This window comes from Gallinula chloropus (assembly GCF_964237585.1).
Source record: "Gallinula chloropus genome assembly, chromosome: 7".
Classification (NCBI taxonomy): domain Eukaryota; kingdom Metazoa; phylum Chordata; class Aves; order Gruiformes; family Rallidae; genus Gallinula; species Gallinula chloropus.
The window spans coordinates 25,545,873-25,564,210 of NC_140092.1; the positions used below are offsets into that span (position 1 = coordinate 25,545,873).

An 18,338-nucleotide genomic window follows, 5' to 3' on the forward strand; every position below is an offset into this window, starting at 1 on the left:
GAGGGAGGGTAAGCTGGACACCAGCCAGCAGTAGACCTGGCCTAAAGGCAGGTTTGATGTCTGCAGGAGCAGAGCCAGCTGAGGGAGGGAAGTGATTAACCCCTTCCACTCTGCGTTTTTTGGACCGTATTCCAAATATTGTGTCTGTTAAAACAAAAGGGGGGGGGGAGGGGGAAGCTGGAGGGAGTTGAAAAGGGCCACCAAAGAGCCACCAAGATGTGGTGCTTGTACTCGGCACCAGTAAGGCCACACCTTGAGTGCTGGGTCCAGTTCTGGGCTCCTCACCATAAGATGGTCATGGAGGTCCTGGAGTGTGTCCAGAGAAGGGCAACCAAGCTGGAGAAGGGGCTGGAGGGCAAATCCTCTGAGGAGCAGCTGAGGGAGCTGGGGGTGTTCAGCCTGGGGAAGAGGAGGCTGAGGGGAGACCTTCTCCCCACCTCCACTGCCCTGCCAGGAGGGTGCAGAGAGGTGGGCGATGGTCTCTTCAGCCAGGGGACAGGAGATGGGACGAGGGGGAATGGCCTCAAGCTGCCCCAGGGCAGGGTCAGCTCAGCTGGGAGGGAAAAGTTCTTCCCTGGCAGAGTTGTGGGGCTGTGGCACAGGCTGCCCAGGGAGGGGGCTGAGTCCCCACCCCTGGGTGTGTTTAACAGCTGGGGAGATGAGGTACTGAGAGATCTGGGTCAGCACAGGACAGGGATGGTTGGACTCCATGGGCTTAAAGGGCTTTTCCAACCTTACAATTCTGTGTTTATGATCTGGAGAGCACACCCTTTGAGGAGAAGCAGAGGAAGTGGGGCTTGTTCAGACAGAAGGTCCAAGTTTGGGGGCACTGAACAGCAGCTGCCCGTGTATGTTAAGGACTTTAATGAACTCCCATAATTGCACAGATTCCTTAACTGACTTTCAGAGGACCTTCCTCTTTCAGTCCACTACTTTCATAAGGAGGGTCTAGGAAATGGAGGGACTTGAGGATTTTCCTCCGTGTTGACCAACCCCAACCCTTAACAGATACAAGAAACCCAAATGATTTAGTGGTGCAGGCACTTTGCAGGAGGTTAGGAATGTATCCAAGAATTACAAGAACATACTTTAACTCCTCTGTGAGCGTGAAGAGACGGAGCTTTGCAGACACCAAATTTTCCTCATCAGTCAGTATTCTTCTAAGTTTGACTCTTAGATTTCAAAAATTCCTTCTGTAATTGCTAGTTGTTGGGTATGGGCTTTTGTACAGCATGAAAAATAGTGAGCTAATAAAGATCGACTGTGTGATGTTCAGTCCTCTTACCTACTGCTGGTTTTGGCATCCACAAGCATGGGTACCATGGTAATCACAAAACATGCTGCTCTGCATCTCAGGATGCGTTCTGGACTTCAGGTCCTGTCTCCAGTTATTTCCTGTGCTACAATAAAACAAGTGCACTCAAATACAACCCTCAGAACTTCAGTGTGGGTGACTGACAGCTTGCTACCTGCATGCTGCAGCATCCTGGAGGATATGCAAGGCAGCTTTCCCTCCTATAACTGAGGTGTGAATTATTCTTCTTTTGTTGAAGGAAAGATGTATACATTGAAGGTTATAGCTGTTGGAGTGAGTCCAGAGGCCATGAAGATGATCAGGGGGCTGGAGCACCTCCCCTATGAAGCCAGGCTGTGTCCCCCATGTGTAATGATTATACACTAGTGAAATTGCTACAGGAATCACTTGTTTTTTATAGATAACAAGGCATGAACCAAAGATGGGTTCCTGTGGATATGTATCACTTCTGAATCAGAGGGTTTCTGACAGAAGATCCTGTTGGTTGTATCTCTCTTTCCTGTGCTTATGGCCTGAAAAATCCTTCCCAGTATTTTATTTTCATGCTGGTTTGAGCATTGCTGGGAGATATGTCACCCTTATATTGCCATGAAAGTCTCTTTTTATTCTTAAAAGAGTAAATTAACTGTGCTTTTAAGTGACCTGTAAATTGTGTGGGTTGGAATAGATGATGTGGGCTTCTCAGATGTTCTTACGACTCTCAACCAAGTCCCATCTCCTTTCCCCACAGGTATTTTTGGCCAGAAGCTGGAAGATACCGTCCGCTACGAGAAGCGCTATGGGACCCGCCTGGCGCCGATGCTGGTGGAGCAGTGTGTGGATTTCATCCGACAGCGGGGGCTGAAGGAAGAAGGACTCTTCCGACTGCCTGGGCAAGCCAATCTTGTCAAGGAGTTACAGGATGCGTTTGACTGTGGAGAGAAGCCTTCTTTTGACAGGTAAAATGCCTCCAGCAGTCCCCACTCCCTGCAGCCCAGGCAGGACATCATGTGCTGGACTGGCTGACCCCTGATGCTGTAAAACACGTGGCAGCAGCAGGGAGAGGATGCCACGTTCCTGTAGGATTTACTGGATGTTTCCCATTATCACTTTAAAATGTCATCTTCTTTTTTATTCTTTTCTGACTTTGATGTCTCATTTCAAAGCGTTTCTGGAGGAATTCCATTTGTGAAAAGCTGGGTAGGAAAAGTATTGCTAATGGTTTGGCTTAATCAAAAATATCTGGCTTGCCTTGATCTCAGTATCATTGGGAATAGAGCGGCGCTGCCGGCACGGAGCCAGCTCCACAAAGGGAGAATTTCTCTTATCACCAATTTCAATCTGTTCTGTTACCTATAAAACTGACTGGATGGGAAGTCTCCTTTGATGTATTCCTTTAGAATTTTGGGGCTTTGGTCTTAAAATAAAAGTCACTGTGGCCATGATAACAAAGCTATGTAGTTTTGAGGGTCCGGGTCCAATTAGTATCCCAATGTTTATATAGCTTTGCAAAAGTGATGGGAATTTTTTGGGCCAAGGAAGAGCCCAGTCCTGTTCACACAGCTGGGTATGACTCCAGGCTTTTGTAAGGTTGGGGTTTTCTGCAAGTTCAGCTCTCCTCCTGCAAGCACTGGCAGCAGTAGTCCATGTATCCAGATCGTGGAATCAGGGAAGCAGAACCAGTGGGGTACAAATTCCTCTTGGCCTTTTAGCTCTGATGGGAATTAGTACGGTGGTAATGAAATTCCAACTCAGTGTTAGTTAGTTGTGGGGCTGTGGCACAGGCTGCCCAGGGAGGGGGCTGAGTCCCCACCCCTGGGTGTGTTCAACAGATGGGGAGATGAGGTACTGAGAGATCTGGGTCAGCACAGGACAGGGATGGTTGGATTCCATGAGCTTAAAGGGCTTTTCCAACCTTGTGGTCCTGTTAAACAGTTGATGTCCTCAGTGTGTTCCCGAAGCAACATCCCTAACACACCTCTGAAGTGGAATTGGGATGCTTCATTCCACTTGAGTGTTTAATGTGAGTTAGAAGGCAGAGGCAGGTTACCTTTGGTGGGACTGAAAGTGACACAAAGAGCAGGAGGCACAGCTTGATCTTCCAGTGCAAAAACATGCCATGGTATGAACCTGATGGCTGGAAGTCACTCACCTCCGTCCCTTCTCCTTCCTGTGAGGTGATCACAGTAGTTATGCAGGGAGGGATGTGTGTCAGAGATGCTCACAGGGCAGATGCCTGTAAGGCTGCTTTATCTCCTACAGTTTCCTCAGCCCTTGCTCTCACTTCAAGAAATGTGGAGAATTTATAATGCTCTGGAAAAGTGAATTGTCTTCCTATGAGGTTTATTAGTTTCCCATTAGAAGGTGAGAGGATAATTGACCAGAAAATAGCTTTAGGGAGCCGGAGGACTGTGGGAAGCAACAGTGAGAGCTGATAAATGTTTGTAGCTACTCACTGACTGTGTAACTTACTCAAAAATGGTAAAGAAGCACCCATTGGGTATGTTTTCCTTACTTGGACATGGAGATAGGTATTACTGGTCATGTCTCTGGCACAACCTCTACCAGAGATATGAGTAGGCAAATGGCAGCAACTAAAGGTTATTTTTTCCATGCCTGTAAGCCAAGTGATTGTGGAGGAAATGCTTAAGAAAACAAGCAACCCTCATACTCCAGGAAGACTGTGTACTGAACACCCCACTGAGCTGGAAAGCGTGAAAGAGGAGCACAAGGTCTCTCTGCTCAAAACAAATGAGACCAGGGCTCAGCTGTGTAATTATTTAATTATTTGCCAAGGTTATCTAGCAGCATCTGTAGCACGCGCTAATGAGCCCCAGGAACAGGCCTGTTAGCTGAGCTTTAGCAGAAGAAAGGGAGAAGAGATTTGTCATGCTGCTGCTGGGGAGAAGGCATATAATCTGTACTGCAGCAATTAGAAACATCAGCAGGAGTTACCTATGAATTGCTGGTCCTGCAGTTCTGCTTCTGAAGCTTGGAATTTCTAGAACGCTGACCTTGTGTGTCCCTCTCTCTGATTGTGGAGGGGATTTTTTCCTGTTTACTTCGTCATTGCAGAAGGTTAGGAGTTGGAAGGAGACTCCCCAGCCTCTCTGGGCAGCCTGTCCCAGGGCTCCCTCACCCTCACAGGGAAAATGTTCCTCCTTATGTTCCCATGGAACCTCCTCTGCTCCAGCTGCACCCGCTGCCCCTTGTCCTGTCGCTGCCATCCCTGAGCAGAGCCTGGCTCCAGCCTCCTGACTCTCACCCTTTACATATTGATAGACAGTGATGAGGTCACCCCTCAGTCTCCTCCAAGCTAAAGAGCCACAGCTCCCTCAGCCTCTCCTCATGAGGAAGGGGTTCCACTCCTTCCATCACCTTGGTGTCCCTGCACTGGTATCTTTTAAGGAGTTCTGTGTCCTTCTGGAACTGAGGGGCCCAGAACTGGACACAACATTCCAGGTGGGGTCTCACAAGAGGTCATATTTGAGTTTGGAGAGGTGTGATCTAGGTACAACAATAGTCCAGAAGTCAGCCAGACCTGAATTCTGATCTTTCCTATTGTTTCTATTGGGCATCTACTTTTTCCCTGCACCCTTCTGTTCCATTTGCAAAATCTTGTGGTGAAGTTCACTTCACAGTGTTCACAGAGTGCCTCTGTGATTATGTGGTTTGGGGTAGCTTCTTACTGTGCTGAACACCAGCATGGTCTCCAGGTTTGTCAAGTTGAGCTCTTGGAAAGTGGCCACAATATGAAAAGAAAAAGGACATTAGGGGTCCGTGCTCACTTTCCATCCCCAACCTCCAGATCCAGTGTGTTCAATCCATAATTAAATGGTATTGTTACTCCAAAGTCTGGTGGTGCCAAATCTGCCTGGGCTCCATTGATTAATTTACATTTTGCCCCTTCTCATACATCAATAATAATAATAATAATGATTTTTGCAGTCAGAGCTGAGCTGATGGTTTTATTGATGGGGCACAAAATGCAGTGGGAGCCGGGTCGTGCTCCTGCAGCAGTGCTGGGTCACGGGCTCTGGCCGGGGGAAGGGCTGGCTGCTGCCAGCAGAACTGATGCAAAGAGCTGATGTTTGAGGAGTTCTGCCTTGTCCTTACACTGGATTCCTTCTGTGTATCGGTGCACCTTGAGTCAGACAAAGACTTTCACAGACTCACCAGGTTGGAAAAGCCCTTTAAGCCCATGGAGTCCAACCATCCCTGTCCTGTGCTGACCCAGATCTCTCAGTACCTCATCTCCCCGTCTGTTAAACACAGCCAGGGGTGGGGACTCAGCCCCCTCCCTGGGCAGCCTGTGCCACAGCCCCACAACTCCTTCAGGGAAGAACTGTTCCCTCACATCTGATCTGAACCTGAACTTCAGTGAAGGTGTTTTGGAATTTAGGTTTGTTTATATGTTTGTGTGGGAAATTATTATTAAATAACTGTGCTTTCTCAGCTGATTCAGCCAGGTACATAGGTTGTAGAATGAAACCCCAAACCAGAGGGTAGATCATACAGCCATGATTAGTGCTCCTTGAAAACACCATCTCTGCTTGGAGATGGTTGCATCAAAAGACCTTCATCAGTTTGGCTGCAGCTTTTCTTCAGTTTTTGTTACTTCAGGGCAAGAGTTGAAGCTGGTTAGGGTTGTCACAACATGGCTAATGTGGAAGAAGAGGACTGTATTGTGAATACTGTGGTTTTCCAGCAACAGGGGCTGCAGTTTCTCTTGCAAAGGAGAGGCTGATTTGTCTGTACACACAGAATTAATCAGGTGATAAAGACGCTCACTCGGGATGTGGGAGATCCTGTCAAAGTCCTGGTTGGAATTAACCAGGGAGGAGTTTGTACTTTAGTCTTCTTCATCTTGGGTGAGTGGCCTGAACACAGAACTATTTATTGTCCTTAAGGAAGGATGAAAAAGTGGTTGTTGAAATAAATCTTGGGGCCTTGGGCACCCTGGATTGGTGGAGGGTGTCTGTGCCCATGGCAGGGGGTTGGAGCTAGATGGGCTTTGAGGTCCCTTCCAACCCAAACCATTCTATGATTCTATGATCTCCAACCACCTTACAGCCCTTGGGAAATGATGTTCAAGGCACAGATCTGCTCTTTTGCCTCGAGTTCAGCTTGCTGTCCATGGTTCTGGGTGGATCCTGCCCTTCTCCCCTCTGCACCCCTTTGGCATAGGAGCCCACACAACGAATGCAGGCAGAGCAAAAGCAGCAGTAAAATGGCTTTGCTGAAAGGAAAACACAGACCATGCTTTGAAACAGAAACCATGGGTTACAAGCAGTAGCTCTTGCCCAAGTTAGCAACTGGATGTTCCCATAGGGAAGTTGGTTATAAAAACACAGGGTGGAATCAGGACAAGTCAGAGAGTGGCAAAAACCTTCATGTATTAATTTGCCCTTGGTATTATAGCTGGGTAAGGTGTTGCTGAAGAACTGTGAGACTGAAACCAGTATTTGACATTTCTCGACCTCAGGGAATGAGAACACCTGGTACCTGCTCTGAAACATCCAACATCCCCCCCCCCCCCCCCGCCCCAGTGTGAAAACAGGAGCATCAGCGTTTCTCACAGCCTTGGAAAGGGGAGGTACAGCTGGTACAGCCAAAAACTGCTGAGCCCTACTGTGTGGGGAGAAAACCCCCACCTTTAAAATCCTATGTCAGCTTAAACCCACAAATCAATACATACCTCACACCCCTGCACCTACCTGCACAGATTGTGAAATTAACTTTCACCCAGCCAAGGGTGCAATTAGGCAATCGCTCAGGCTGCTGCTATTTAAAGTATCCCTGGTATTTCCAGTACCGCTCCACCTCTGAGCAAAATTGTCCCCTCAGGGGAATCGATTTCACTTGCCCTCGGGGTATTTGCTTCTCTCTGCTTGTGTGGCTTCTATTTAAAATGGAAAGTCCCTCAGCCCCTTTACAGATCCCACAGTTGTAAGGATGGGAAGGGGATTATGACTGTTTGGTCTGTAGAATTAGCAAAGCAAATATGATGCTTCATAAGGAGGATGCCCTAAGGGTTTGGTCTATAATTTTTACCTCTAAGGGGTAAAAAACTGAACTTCTCTTTTTATGTTACCTGTTTCCATCTGCTGTTCATCACAGTTACTACGAGGTGACATGAGACTTGTGATTGCTGAGGGAGGAAAAAGTATTTAAAGTGTCACTGGAACAAATATTAATACTTCTGGGATGGATGGTGTCACAGATGGGGAGATGAGAGGGATGCGCTTCAGTCTTAAGAGAGACACAACAATATGTTTATTGACATAATCAAAGGGTGTTTGATAACAAGCACAACAGTGCTGAAGGCTGGGTGGTAAAGTAACCTCGATTAGTTAGTGCTGAGAGAACAGGGTCAGGTGGCACTGTCAGGGAGACCCTCCCATTGAGCCCCAAGGTTCAGAAAGGACCCCCTTGCTTTCTGAACTCCGTCTCAGAGAGGAGCCCTGGCTCCAGGCTTGGTCCCAGACGTGGCCAGCGGTTTATGTCTGAAGGATTCTGTACACACAATGGATCCTCTGCACTTCTCAGCCCAGCTCACCCAGGTCAGTGCACTTATTCCCAGTTCGCTGACTGAGGATCTGGTGTGGATCTGTTGTGACAAGGATTCTCTCGGCCTCGAGGAGAGGTTCCCTTCCACAGGGAGACCCTGACATGCAGTTCTCAGGAGAGCTCAAAGAGCTCTTGGGCTGCTCACTACTTCTGGAGTAAGAGGCTTGGTTCACAGTCCAATTTCCATCCCACCCATGGGTACTGGGGGACACTGCCCAGTGCTCTGCCCAGAGGGGCACATGAGCAGAGAGACCCCCTGGCTATTGTGGTGTTACCCCTCTTCTCAAAATCACCAGAAGATAGATGCAGACATCACATCCACCACCGATGGCTGTTGATTGATCCAGATTTGGAGGAAAAAGTCTGGCAAAGGTGGGGCAGCAGGGGAAGAATAGAGTCATGGATGGATGGATGGATGGATAGATGGGTGTGGCTTGGCTCTTCATAACTGCTATTGGCAATGAACACAGTCCAGTGTTGAGAAGAGTTCACAGTGCCATAGCTTGCCAGCCTGTCTGTGTGTGTGCACAGCAGGGAGAGGGAAAGCACACGAGTGCTGTTATTTACCAGAGCCAAGTGATGCAGAATGTAGAACCAGCACGCTCCTCTGGAGGAGCAGGGCTTATGATCATGAGGCTGCTCCTGTCTATCTATAGAGGGCCTCATCCACTCACTCTCCCTGGCCAGGTGGCCTGTAGCAGACCCCACTATAGTGTCCCCTGTCCCCATCCTGCCTTTAATCCTGAGCCATAAGCTCTCGGTGGACCCCTCATCCATCCCCAGACAGAGCTCCAGGCACTCCAGCTGGTCATTGACACAGAGGTGACACCTCCTCCTCCTCTCTCCTATAAATTGAATTACAGCTTCACAGCTTGGTTTTCCCTACTGTTTGTCCTTCCTGCAGACTGTTTATGTGTCACCATGATGTAGAGCTATTTTTGGCACAGGATTAATCTTCCTGCAGTGTGACATACCCTGGTAATATTTCTTCTCTGAGAGGTTATGAGGAGCTTGTTGGCTTCGTGCTCCAAAGCAGTGACTCCAGCACTCTGAAAACAGTTTACTTGCTCCAAGTGTGAGGGTCACATGTGGCTCTCTGATGACCTCCTGGCTTCATTAAGTTTTGGTAGAGAGGGCGAAACCCTCTGAGTGGTGTGATCAGTCTGACACAGAAGGGATATTAATGACAACATTGGGATGAATGGGGCCTTGAATGAGAGCAGGCCAGTGGCTAAGGAGAGGCTGTGCTGCATGTGCCTTCACAAAGCCTTTGTGGGGAAGCGGGGATGCTCCTCTGGAAGCACCAACGCTCAAGTGGCATTAATGGTTTAGAGAGGTTTGAACTTTGAATTATTCCTTGTGCATGTGGAGAAAGTCTGCCCCAGGTCACGAGGGGTGGTCCAGTTAAGATAACAGGGGTTTCTGCTGAAGTTGACATATTCTATATTAATATTTGGTAATGAATCCTTTTAATCATCTTAATTATGAATGTGTAATCATGGAATGTTTTGATTTTACACTGTCAGATAGCAAAAGAAATGCCAAAATAGCTCTAATTACTACAGTTCTGTAGCTGCAATGGTTGTAGGATACAAGCAAGGTCTGGTTTGAAGAGGGAAATATTACCTTGTCTTAAACTCATCAGTTGTAGCTGGAAAAGGTCCCCCACAAGCCTTGGAAGATCCACACTGTACAAACCACAGGAATGCCCTCAAGGCAGAGATATCAATGTTGCTGGTTGTCTCAGGCTGCAGGCAGAGGGAAATAAATGCTTCCCATCCTCAGGCGAACTGGTGGTTGCTCATTGTTTCCAGCTCACAGCTGTCCTAGGTGGCTAAAATTCATGGAATAGTATCTGTGGATGGAAACACCTGAAGTGCAGGTGGATCCAAAGTGGATTCTGACATTTTAAATTTTTTTCTTCTATATTTTCAAATTAAAGGTGGAAAAAAAAAACCCAAACCAGACTTACATAGTCTATCTAGGGCTGAGGTTATATGAAGCACTCTTAGATGCAGTATTAGAAAAATATGGGCATATTTTAATCCTAACAGTTACACTGAAATAGTTTCTGGGTTTTGTCTGACTGCTGTTAAACAGGAATAAAAACTCCAGTTCCAAAAGAACCCCGTGGGCAGTGTGTGCATGCTTGTGGGGAGGGTTATGCTGCCAGCATCTATACAGTGCTCGCTGTGAAGATCCATTAAGTCCTGAGCAAGGTTTCTGTACAGTTTAGGAAAGAAAAAGGTAACAGTACAAATATTGCCAACTCTTTTTGCAAGCCCACCACCTGGTGGCTGTCTCTGGTATCGCCTCAGCGTTTGGTCAGCAGGAGGAGCAAAAAAGAACAATTAAAAATTGCAGACATGTCACTGTACTAATTGGGACCTGGGTTTCCAGGCCCAGCTTGAGGGCATCTTTCTGTAGGTAAGCAGAGAGCTTGAAGCTGAGGTAGTTAGTTTGAGACATGAGACTTGGTCTTTCCAAGTCTCCAACTTGGTCTTTCTCCTCAGCATCCTGCCTTCCCATTCTGCTCTCACTCCTTCCTTGGTGGAGCCACAGTTTGTAGCATGGAACTAATCTTTCACAGTCATTATCAGTTCTTCTCTTTGACAGGAGAAAGTCGATCATGGTGTTTGTTCCCTTCTTCAGCTTTATCTTCCACGTGCTGTGCCCTTGAGGAGCGAGTATTCCACTTCAATGTGAAATTACTGCTCTTTACTATGCAAAGCATGATCCTGGCAGTACAGAGGAGAGAAGATGACATTGCCCAGTCCCCTCACTGGGACACCTCTGTGCTAACTTTTAATTGTTCTTCAGGAATTTCTCTCACTTGGCCTGTTTGAATCCTGGATTTTGGAAAGGCCTTTCTAGTCTTGTGCAGTTAGCTGCTGGAAACACATTGTTCAGTTCTTCAGCAAGACCTGGGGAGTTTCTTTAAATAATGAAAATAGGAATAATGAAATCTTCAGGAAGACCACTGGTGCTGTGCAAGCAGAGTTCCATCCTCTGCAGATTGATGGTCTGTGCTTCCCTTGATGCTGCGATGCAGGGTGCTGGCCTAGGGCTGCCAGGTCACATATCTGCTCTCTGTGGCTGCTGCTCCCCTTCAGAGTCTAACCACCAAAAGCCTTTCCCTCTGTGTTTCCATCTTGCTTTCCTGGTGCACCAACAACCTGTGAAACTGAAGATCTCTCTGTAAAACCTGCTTTTTAGAATCATAGAATCATTTAGGTTGGAAAAGACCTCCGAGATCATCCAGTCCAACCATCCCTCTACCACCTCTGTTACTCACTAACCCATGTCCCTAAGGACCTCATCCGACCTTTCCTTGGACACCCTGAGGGATGGTGACTCCACCCCCTCCCTGGGCAGCCCCTTCCAATGCCCAACTGCTCTTTGGGAGAAGAAATCTCTCCTCATTTTTATCTGAACCTGCCCTGGCACAACTTGCAGCCATTCCCTCTTGTCCTGTCACTGGTTGTCTGTGAGAAGAGGCTGAGCCCCCTTCTCATGTAAGGGTGAAGAGTGGGCATACAAGCCAGTGCTGGAGGGTTGCTGGGGTCTGGGTTTTAAACCCTGGGGCTGTGCAGTCTGTAAAGGCTTCGGTCAGCCAGGATGTCTGGAAGAGCTTCAGTTCACTTAATTTGAATCTGGATTGGGGACAGGTAGAAAGGCAAAGGTTTGGCCAAATCTAACCTAGCACTTCAAGTCTCCCAAACTAGTACACCTGTATCTAGTTTCTCATGTAGTTCTGTTCTTTACATGTGTTATACATGCATCTGAGGAGCAGGGTGGATCCTGCTTTGGATCCAATCCAGGTAGAGGCTTACAATGAAGGGAGGAGGATTTGAACCTTCCTAAAAAATGCAGATTTGCGTTAGCGCTTTGCAGAGTTTCTCTAGAAAATACTTTTGGGAGTTTGGGCTGGGAATTACTAATTATTGAAATGGAAATGTTTTCCTGGAATGCATTCTGAGGTGCATGTTGGTGGTTAACATTGAAATATATACAGTGCTTTGTCACGTCTCTCCTGGTTTGCCTTTGATGGCTCATACCACACCACATTCATCTAAGGTCGTTCCTATCATTCTCGTTAAGATTTAACTTAGTTAAAGCCATTATTGTTTTAGCAGATCATTCCAAAACAGTGATTAACATACCTCCAGCAAAGCTTAAACGCGATAAATCCCACTGGTTCCCTGTGAAAGACTGAGTTTTAAAAACACTCCTCATGTGAGCTCCTCAGAGGAAGAGAAAATACATACCCCTGCATGTTGTAGAAATGTCTGTGCATTTTCTGTCTCTCATGAATGGCATCAGTGTAATTTACTGTTTGGGGGTTTGATTTTTCAGAAGTCAGAGGGAAAGATCCCAGCTTGTGCTACAAGTCTTTATCTGGATGAGGGAAAGCATGTAGAACATTCCAGGAAGGATTTTGATAAATGCCCGAGTAACTAAATCCAGAGATGGAGTCAGAAGTAACGCCAAGAGAGTTTCCTCACGCTGACTCTACTTTGTTTGTATTTACTTCTTTACATAGAAGGACTCCTAAGTTACCACAATGTAGCTTCACACACCACAGGAACACTTCAGCAAGTTTAACTGCGTAATCTGAACTTGTGATTTTGATGTTTCTCCCCCATCTTCTTACGCTTAGTGCCTCTGGCAAACAGCCGAGGTTCCTACTGCCTCTATCCAGAGATCTCTGAAGTCTCTCCAGATACAGTGATGAGAAAGCAGAAGACTGCCAGCCCTATAGCATTCCCTCAGATGCTTTCTAAGCTTGGTGACCTGCAGTGCAGGATACAGCTGAAATTTATTTCCCATAGACTTTGGTCCTTTGTGTCAACTATGTCAAGGGTTTCGGTGTATCGGTACAGCTAAAAGCTGTCATTTTGCAGGATCCCATAGGAGAAGGATGCATGTCAGGGAAAACCTTATGAGGAACAGCTGAGGGAGCTGGGGGTGTTCAGCCTGGAGAAGAGGAGGCTGAGGGGAGACCTTCTCCCCACCTCCACTGCCCTGCCAGGAGGGTGCAGAGAGGTGGGCGATGGTCTCTTCAGCCAGGGGACAGGAGATGGGACGAGGGGGAATGGCCTCAAGCTGCACCAGGGCAGGGTCAGCTCAGCTGGGAGGGAAAAGTTCTTCCCTGGCAGAGTTGTGGGGCTGTGGCACAAGCTGCCCAGGGAGGGGGCTGAGTCCCCACCCCTGGGTGTGTTTAACAGATGGGAAGATGAGGTACTGAGAGATCTGGGTCAGCACAGGACAGAGATGGTTGGACTTGATGAGCTTAAAGGGCTTTTCCAACCTTGTGATTCTGTGAAAGAACTGTAATTCCTGTGGGGAAGTTTCAGCCAAACACCTGTGGCATATATGTTCTCCTTTAAAACTTGCTTAATACCAATACCTGTGTTGTGGTTTAACTCAGCAGGCAGCTAAAACAACTGCTAGAACAGCCCTTTGCTCACTCTCCAACCCCTCCAGTGGGATGGGGGAGAGAATTGGAAAAGGTAAAACTCGTGGGTTGAGATAAAGATAATAAGCCAGAAAAGGAAGAAGATGATGATGATGATGATGGTAAGAATTGAGAAAAAGAATATACAAAACAGGTGATGAACAGCATGGTGGCTCAGCACTGGGAACTGACGCTTAGTTCCTGAGCTGTGCTACCTATGGCCAACCCCCTGGTCATATACTGAGTGTGACATCATTTGGTATGGAGTCTCCCTTTGTCCAGTCTGGGCCAGCTCTCCTGGCTGTGATCCCTACCAGCTTCTCAGGTGTTTCCCATTCCTTCTCGCTGGTGGGGCTTTGTGAGAAGCTGAAAAGTCCTTAATTGGCAATGACTAAATTGTTAGTGTGTTATCAATTTTATTCTCATCCTAAATCCAAACCACAGCGCCAGACTGCTCCAGTTAACTCTACTCCAGCCAAAACCAGGATACAGAGGAAAGAGTGATAAACTGGAATAGAGACATGCAGGGCGTGTTTTGGGAGCTGGAGCCTTCTCTGGTAGGAGAGTAATCCCCACTGTGCAAATATAACACCTGGTACAATGCTCAGGTGAAAATGAAAAGCATCAGTTAAGGTGGATTTTGCATGTCTGATGTGAGATGCCTGTCTGAGAGATCCTCTTCTCAGTACCTGTGCCTGCAAGTAGGGCCTTAGGTTTGATTACTTAGAGTAATCCATCAGCAGAGTTGACAGACTCTTGCTTGCAGGTATCCTACATTCTTTATAGGACAAAAAAAAGCCTCAAAGAAATGAAGCCAGGTTACAGATAGGATCTATAAATGTAGGCACTGCTGGTGAGTAAAATCTGGGGTGACAATAGAAAAGCCAAGTGGCATTCTCTAGCCTGTCAGTCTCCTGGTGTTATCCTGATTTGCAGTAACAACCTGTTGTATTTCAACCCACCAGCACCACAGATGTGCACACAGTGGCGTCGCTGCTGAAGCTGTACCTACGGGAGCTCCCGGAGCCAGTGGTGCCCTACGCAAAATACGAAGATTTCCTTTCCTGTGCCAAAATGCTCAGCAAGGATGAGGAAACGGTGAGTTGGCAGCTTGAGTAAGATGAAATTACAGGCTGGCGTGTTATAACCTGTTCCGGTTTTGAGCAGGAGAGAAGCTGGTGATTACCCTTCCTAATTTAGGACACACATCTATTAACGGAGGCTGGTTTTGTACTCAAATTGTTGCCACGTAGGTCATTCAGAAGTCTAAATAAAGGTGTGTGGTTTTACAGTAAGGGTGACAGAGCCCTGGGACAGGCTGCCCAGGGGTTTTGGAGTCTCCTTCTCTGGAGACGAGGGGAAGGCTGTGGATGTGTCTACCTGGACTTCAGTAAAGCCTTTGACATGGTTTCTCACAGCATTCTGACTGAGAAACTGGCTGCCACTGGCCTGGACAGGTGGACCCTCAGCTGGGTTAAAAGCTGGCTGGGTGGCCGGGCCCAAAGGGTGGTGGTGAATGGAACCAAATCCAGCTGGAGGCCGGTCACGAGTGGCATCCCCCAGGGCTCAGTCCTGGGTCCAGTCTTGTTCAGCATCTTTATCAGTGACCTGGATGAAGGGATTGGATGCTCCCTCAGTAAGTTTGCAGATGACACTAAACTAGGAGGAAGTGTTGATCTGCCTGAGGGTAGGGAGGCTCTTCAGAGGGATCTGAACAGACTGGACCGATGGGCTGAGACCAACGGGATGAAGTTTAACAAGGCCAAGTGTGGAGTGCAGCACATGGGACAGAACAACCCCACACAGTGCTACAGGCTGGGGGAGGTTGGCTGGAGAGCTGTCAGGCAGAGAAGGACCTGGGGGTGTTGGGTGACAGCAGGCTGAATATGAGCCAGCAGTGTGCCCGGGCGGCCAAGAAGGCCAATGGCATCTTGGCTTGTATCAAAAACAGTGTGGCCAGTAGGTCTAGGGAAGTGATTGTGCCCCTGTACTCGGCATTGATGAGGCTGCACCTCAAGTGCTGGGTCCAGTTCTGAGCTTCTCACCATAAGAAGGACATGGAGGTCCTGGAGCCTGTCCAGAGAAGGGCAACCAGGCTGGGGAAGGGGCTGGAGGGCAAATCCTCTGAGGAGTGGCTGAGGGAGCTGGGGGTGTTCAGCCTGGAGAAGAGGAGGCTGAGGGGAGACCTTCTCACCACCTACAACTACCTGAAGGGAGGTAGTAGAGCGGTTGGCGATGGTCTCTTCAGCCAGGTGACAGGAGACAGGACAAGGGGAAATGGCATTTTTACCAAAAGAGCTGTCAGGGCCTGGAACAGGTTGCCCAGGGAGGTGGTTGAGTCACCTTCCCTGGATGTGTTTAAAAAAAGGGTAGATGAGGTGCTCAGGGATATGGTTTAGCTTAGGATGGGAATGGTTGGACTTGATGATCTTAAAGGTCTTTTCCAACCTTGTGATTCTGTGATATTCCAGCCCCGTCTGGATGCCGACCTGTGTGACCTGTCCTAGGGACCCTGCTTTGGCAGGGGGTTGGACCTGATGGGCTCTGGAGGTCCCTTCCAACACCTAAACCTCTGTGATGCTGTGATAACCTGAGCTGTATTTGTTCCATGCAGCTGAATCCAGTTCAAGTAAAATCACTGTGGCCAGTAGTTTCTGTTTGCCATAGAAGATGCTTCTACTTACCTGGATTGTCATTCCGAATTGTAACAGGAAGGGTCTTAGTAGTTGCAGCCCAGCTCTTCCCACTAAATCAGGGGTCATTTTCTCCTGAGTGTCAGGATGCTTTGAATTGCTGACTTATTTTTGCATCTCTGCTACAACACTAAGAAACTCCACACTCTTTTTTTTCCCCTAAACCACTCAAAGGGCCTGAGCGAACTGGTGAAGCAAGTGAAGAGCCTGCCAGCTGTCAATTACAATCTGCTGAAATATATCTGTAGGTAAGTGCTGCTGCAAGAATATCATGATGATGTTTGTAACCACAAGCCAGCAGACCAACCTGTCTGTGTATGTGCCCTGAAGGGGAAGCATTGTTGACACTGGGAGGATTGGTCAACTGAAGAGAATGCACTAAAAATACATGTTTACTGCATGATTAATGACTAATTTGCTCTATCAGGGTGCACAGGAAGAAACAGAAGGTAGAAGTGATTCCGTCCTCCTTATAGGGCCCTGTTTTCCCCATTTCTCACTGCAGTTATCGGCCTTGGCAGTGTGCTCCTGAAGTTTGATGTCCTTGAAAACTGTGTGTCTTGGATAATGTAGAATAGTTTTGTGGCTACATCTAAGATGTTAAAACCCACATCTTACACAGTTGTAATTTGTGAACTTATAAAAAGTTCCCAGCATTAAAAAAATTGTGACCTGACAGTGTGTACTCGCAGCCCAGAGGCCAACCACATCCCGGGCTGCATCAAAAGGAGTGTGGCCAGCAAGTCTAGGGAGGTGATTCTCTCCCTCTGCTCTGCTTTCTTGAGACCCCACCTGCAGTATTGTGTCCAGTTCTGGAGTCTCCAACATAAGAAGGACATGGAACTGTTGGAACAGGTCCAGAGGAGGCCACGAAGATGATCAGAGGGCTGGAGCATCTCTTCTATGAAGCCAGGCTGAGAGAATTGGGGTTGTTCACCCTGGGGAAGAGGAGGCTCTGGGGAGACCTTATAGAACTTTCCAGTCCCTGAAGGGGCTACAGGAAAGCTGGGGAGAGACTTTTTAGAAGGGCCTGGAGTGACAGGACGAGGGGGAATGGGTTTAGATTGGAAGGGGGTAGATTTAGATTGGACATTAGGAAGAAATTCTTCCCTATGAGGCCCCAGGGAGGTAGTGGCTGCCCCCTCCCTGGAGGTGTTCAGGGCCAGGTTGGATGGGGCCTTGAGCAGCCTGGGCTGGGGAGAGGTGTCCCTGCCCATGGCAGGGGGTTGGGACTTGCTCTTTAAAGTCCTTTCCAGCCCAAACCATTCTGTGATTCTAAATTAAACTTTTTTTTAATTGACAGTTTGCATTTTGAGGCTGTTTCATGAGCCAAGCAATTGATTAATTACACTGGAGAAAGTTCCCATCTCCAACAGAGTTATCCTGTAGTCAGTCCAGTCCATAATTGAGATTTCAATTCTGTTACCCGTGTAGAATTTTGAAGAATAGCTTTGAGTTTTCAAGATATTCCATGAGGATTTGGAATGGGATACTTAAACTACCTTTAAAAATCATCAATTGCTAAGGTTTTTTTGTTGTTTGTTTTGTGTGGGTTTTTAATTTCCTTTTCACACGTTCCTCTCTTCCCTGCAGATTCCTTGACGAAGTCCAGTCTTACTCAGGTGTAAACAAAATGAGTGTGCAGAATCTGGCTACCGTTTTTGGGCCCAACATCCTTCGCCCCAAAGTGGAAGATCCTCTGACGATCATGGAGGGTGAGCTTCCTGTACATAACTTGCAGTACTGAGAAGGACTGTACGTGCCAGTCCGTGTCACATGTGCAGTGAGTTCTGGATACCTGTTTCATAGACACAGACACAACCTGAATGAACTGCTGCGTTGAATCTTGCAGGTTATTGTAGGTGACTGAAGTGTGTGGCACTGCAAAGGGGCTTTGCATGAGATTGTGCCACCCTGGCATCTTCATTAAAAACGTACTTTTTCGTGTCAAAACTCGCAGCAAATATGGCATATTCTTATTGAGCGCTGTGGCTGGGTTGCAATTAATGTTTTACCTGTGGTTCTTAAGGATGAGAAGAAGTTGGGACAAGGTCCTCCTGCAGCGACCTGCGTAGGATCCCCAGGAGGTGCTGTTCTTTAAGGGGAAAGGTAGCTGGTTATTTATCGCCACAGGTAGCGAGCTGCGGCCCTGCAGTAGTTCCTTACTGTACATAATGTGGCAAAGCTTCCTGGCTGCTATAGTATAACCATGGGGTGGTTAAAGGCACTCACAGTGCATTAATTCTGCCATGTTCCTGCCCCATTTTGCTCCAGAAGACTAAAATACCTGTGTTTCAGCCGTGCAAATCCCATGCCTGCCCAT

General features: G+C 47.6%; 1 protein-coding gene across 1 annotated transcript in view; it reads left to right on the plus strand.

Moving 5' to 3' along the window:
• Positions 1 to 18,338, plus strand: part of ARHGAP24 (Rho GTPase activating protein 24) — a 32,712-nt gene that overhangs the window by 11,066 nt on the left and 3,308 nt on the right. The window contains exons 2-5 of the mRNA XM_084266970.1: positions 2,046 to 2,253; positions 14,288 to 14,420; positions 16,190 to 16,263; positions 17,609 to 17,730. Coding sequence (XP_084123096.1) covers positions 2,046 to 2,253; positions 14,288 to 14,420; positions 16,190 to 16,263; positions 17,609 to 17,730 — 537 coding nt within the window. The remainder of the gene's footprint in view (positions 1 to 2,045; positions 2,254 to 14,287; positions 14,421 to 16,189; positions 16,264 to 17,608; positions 17,731 to 18,338) is intronic.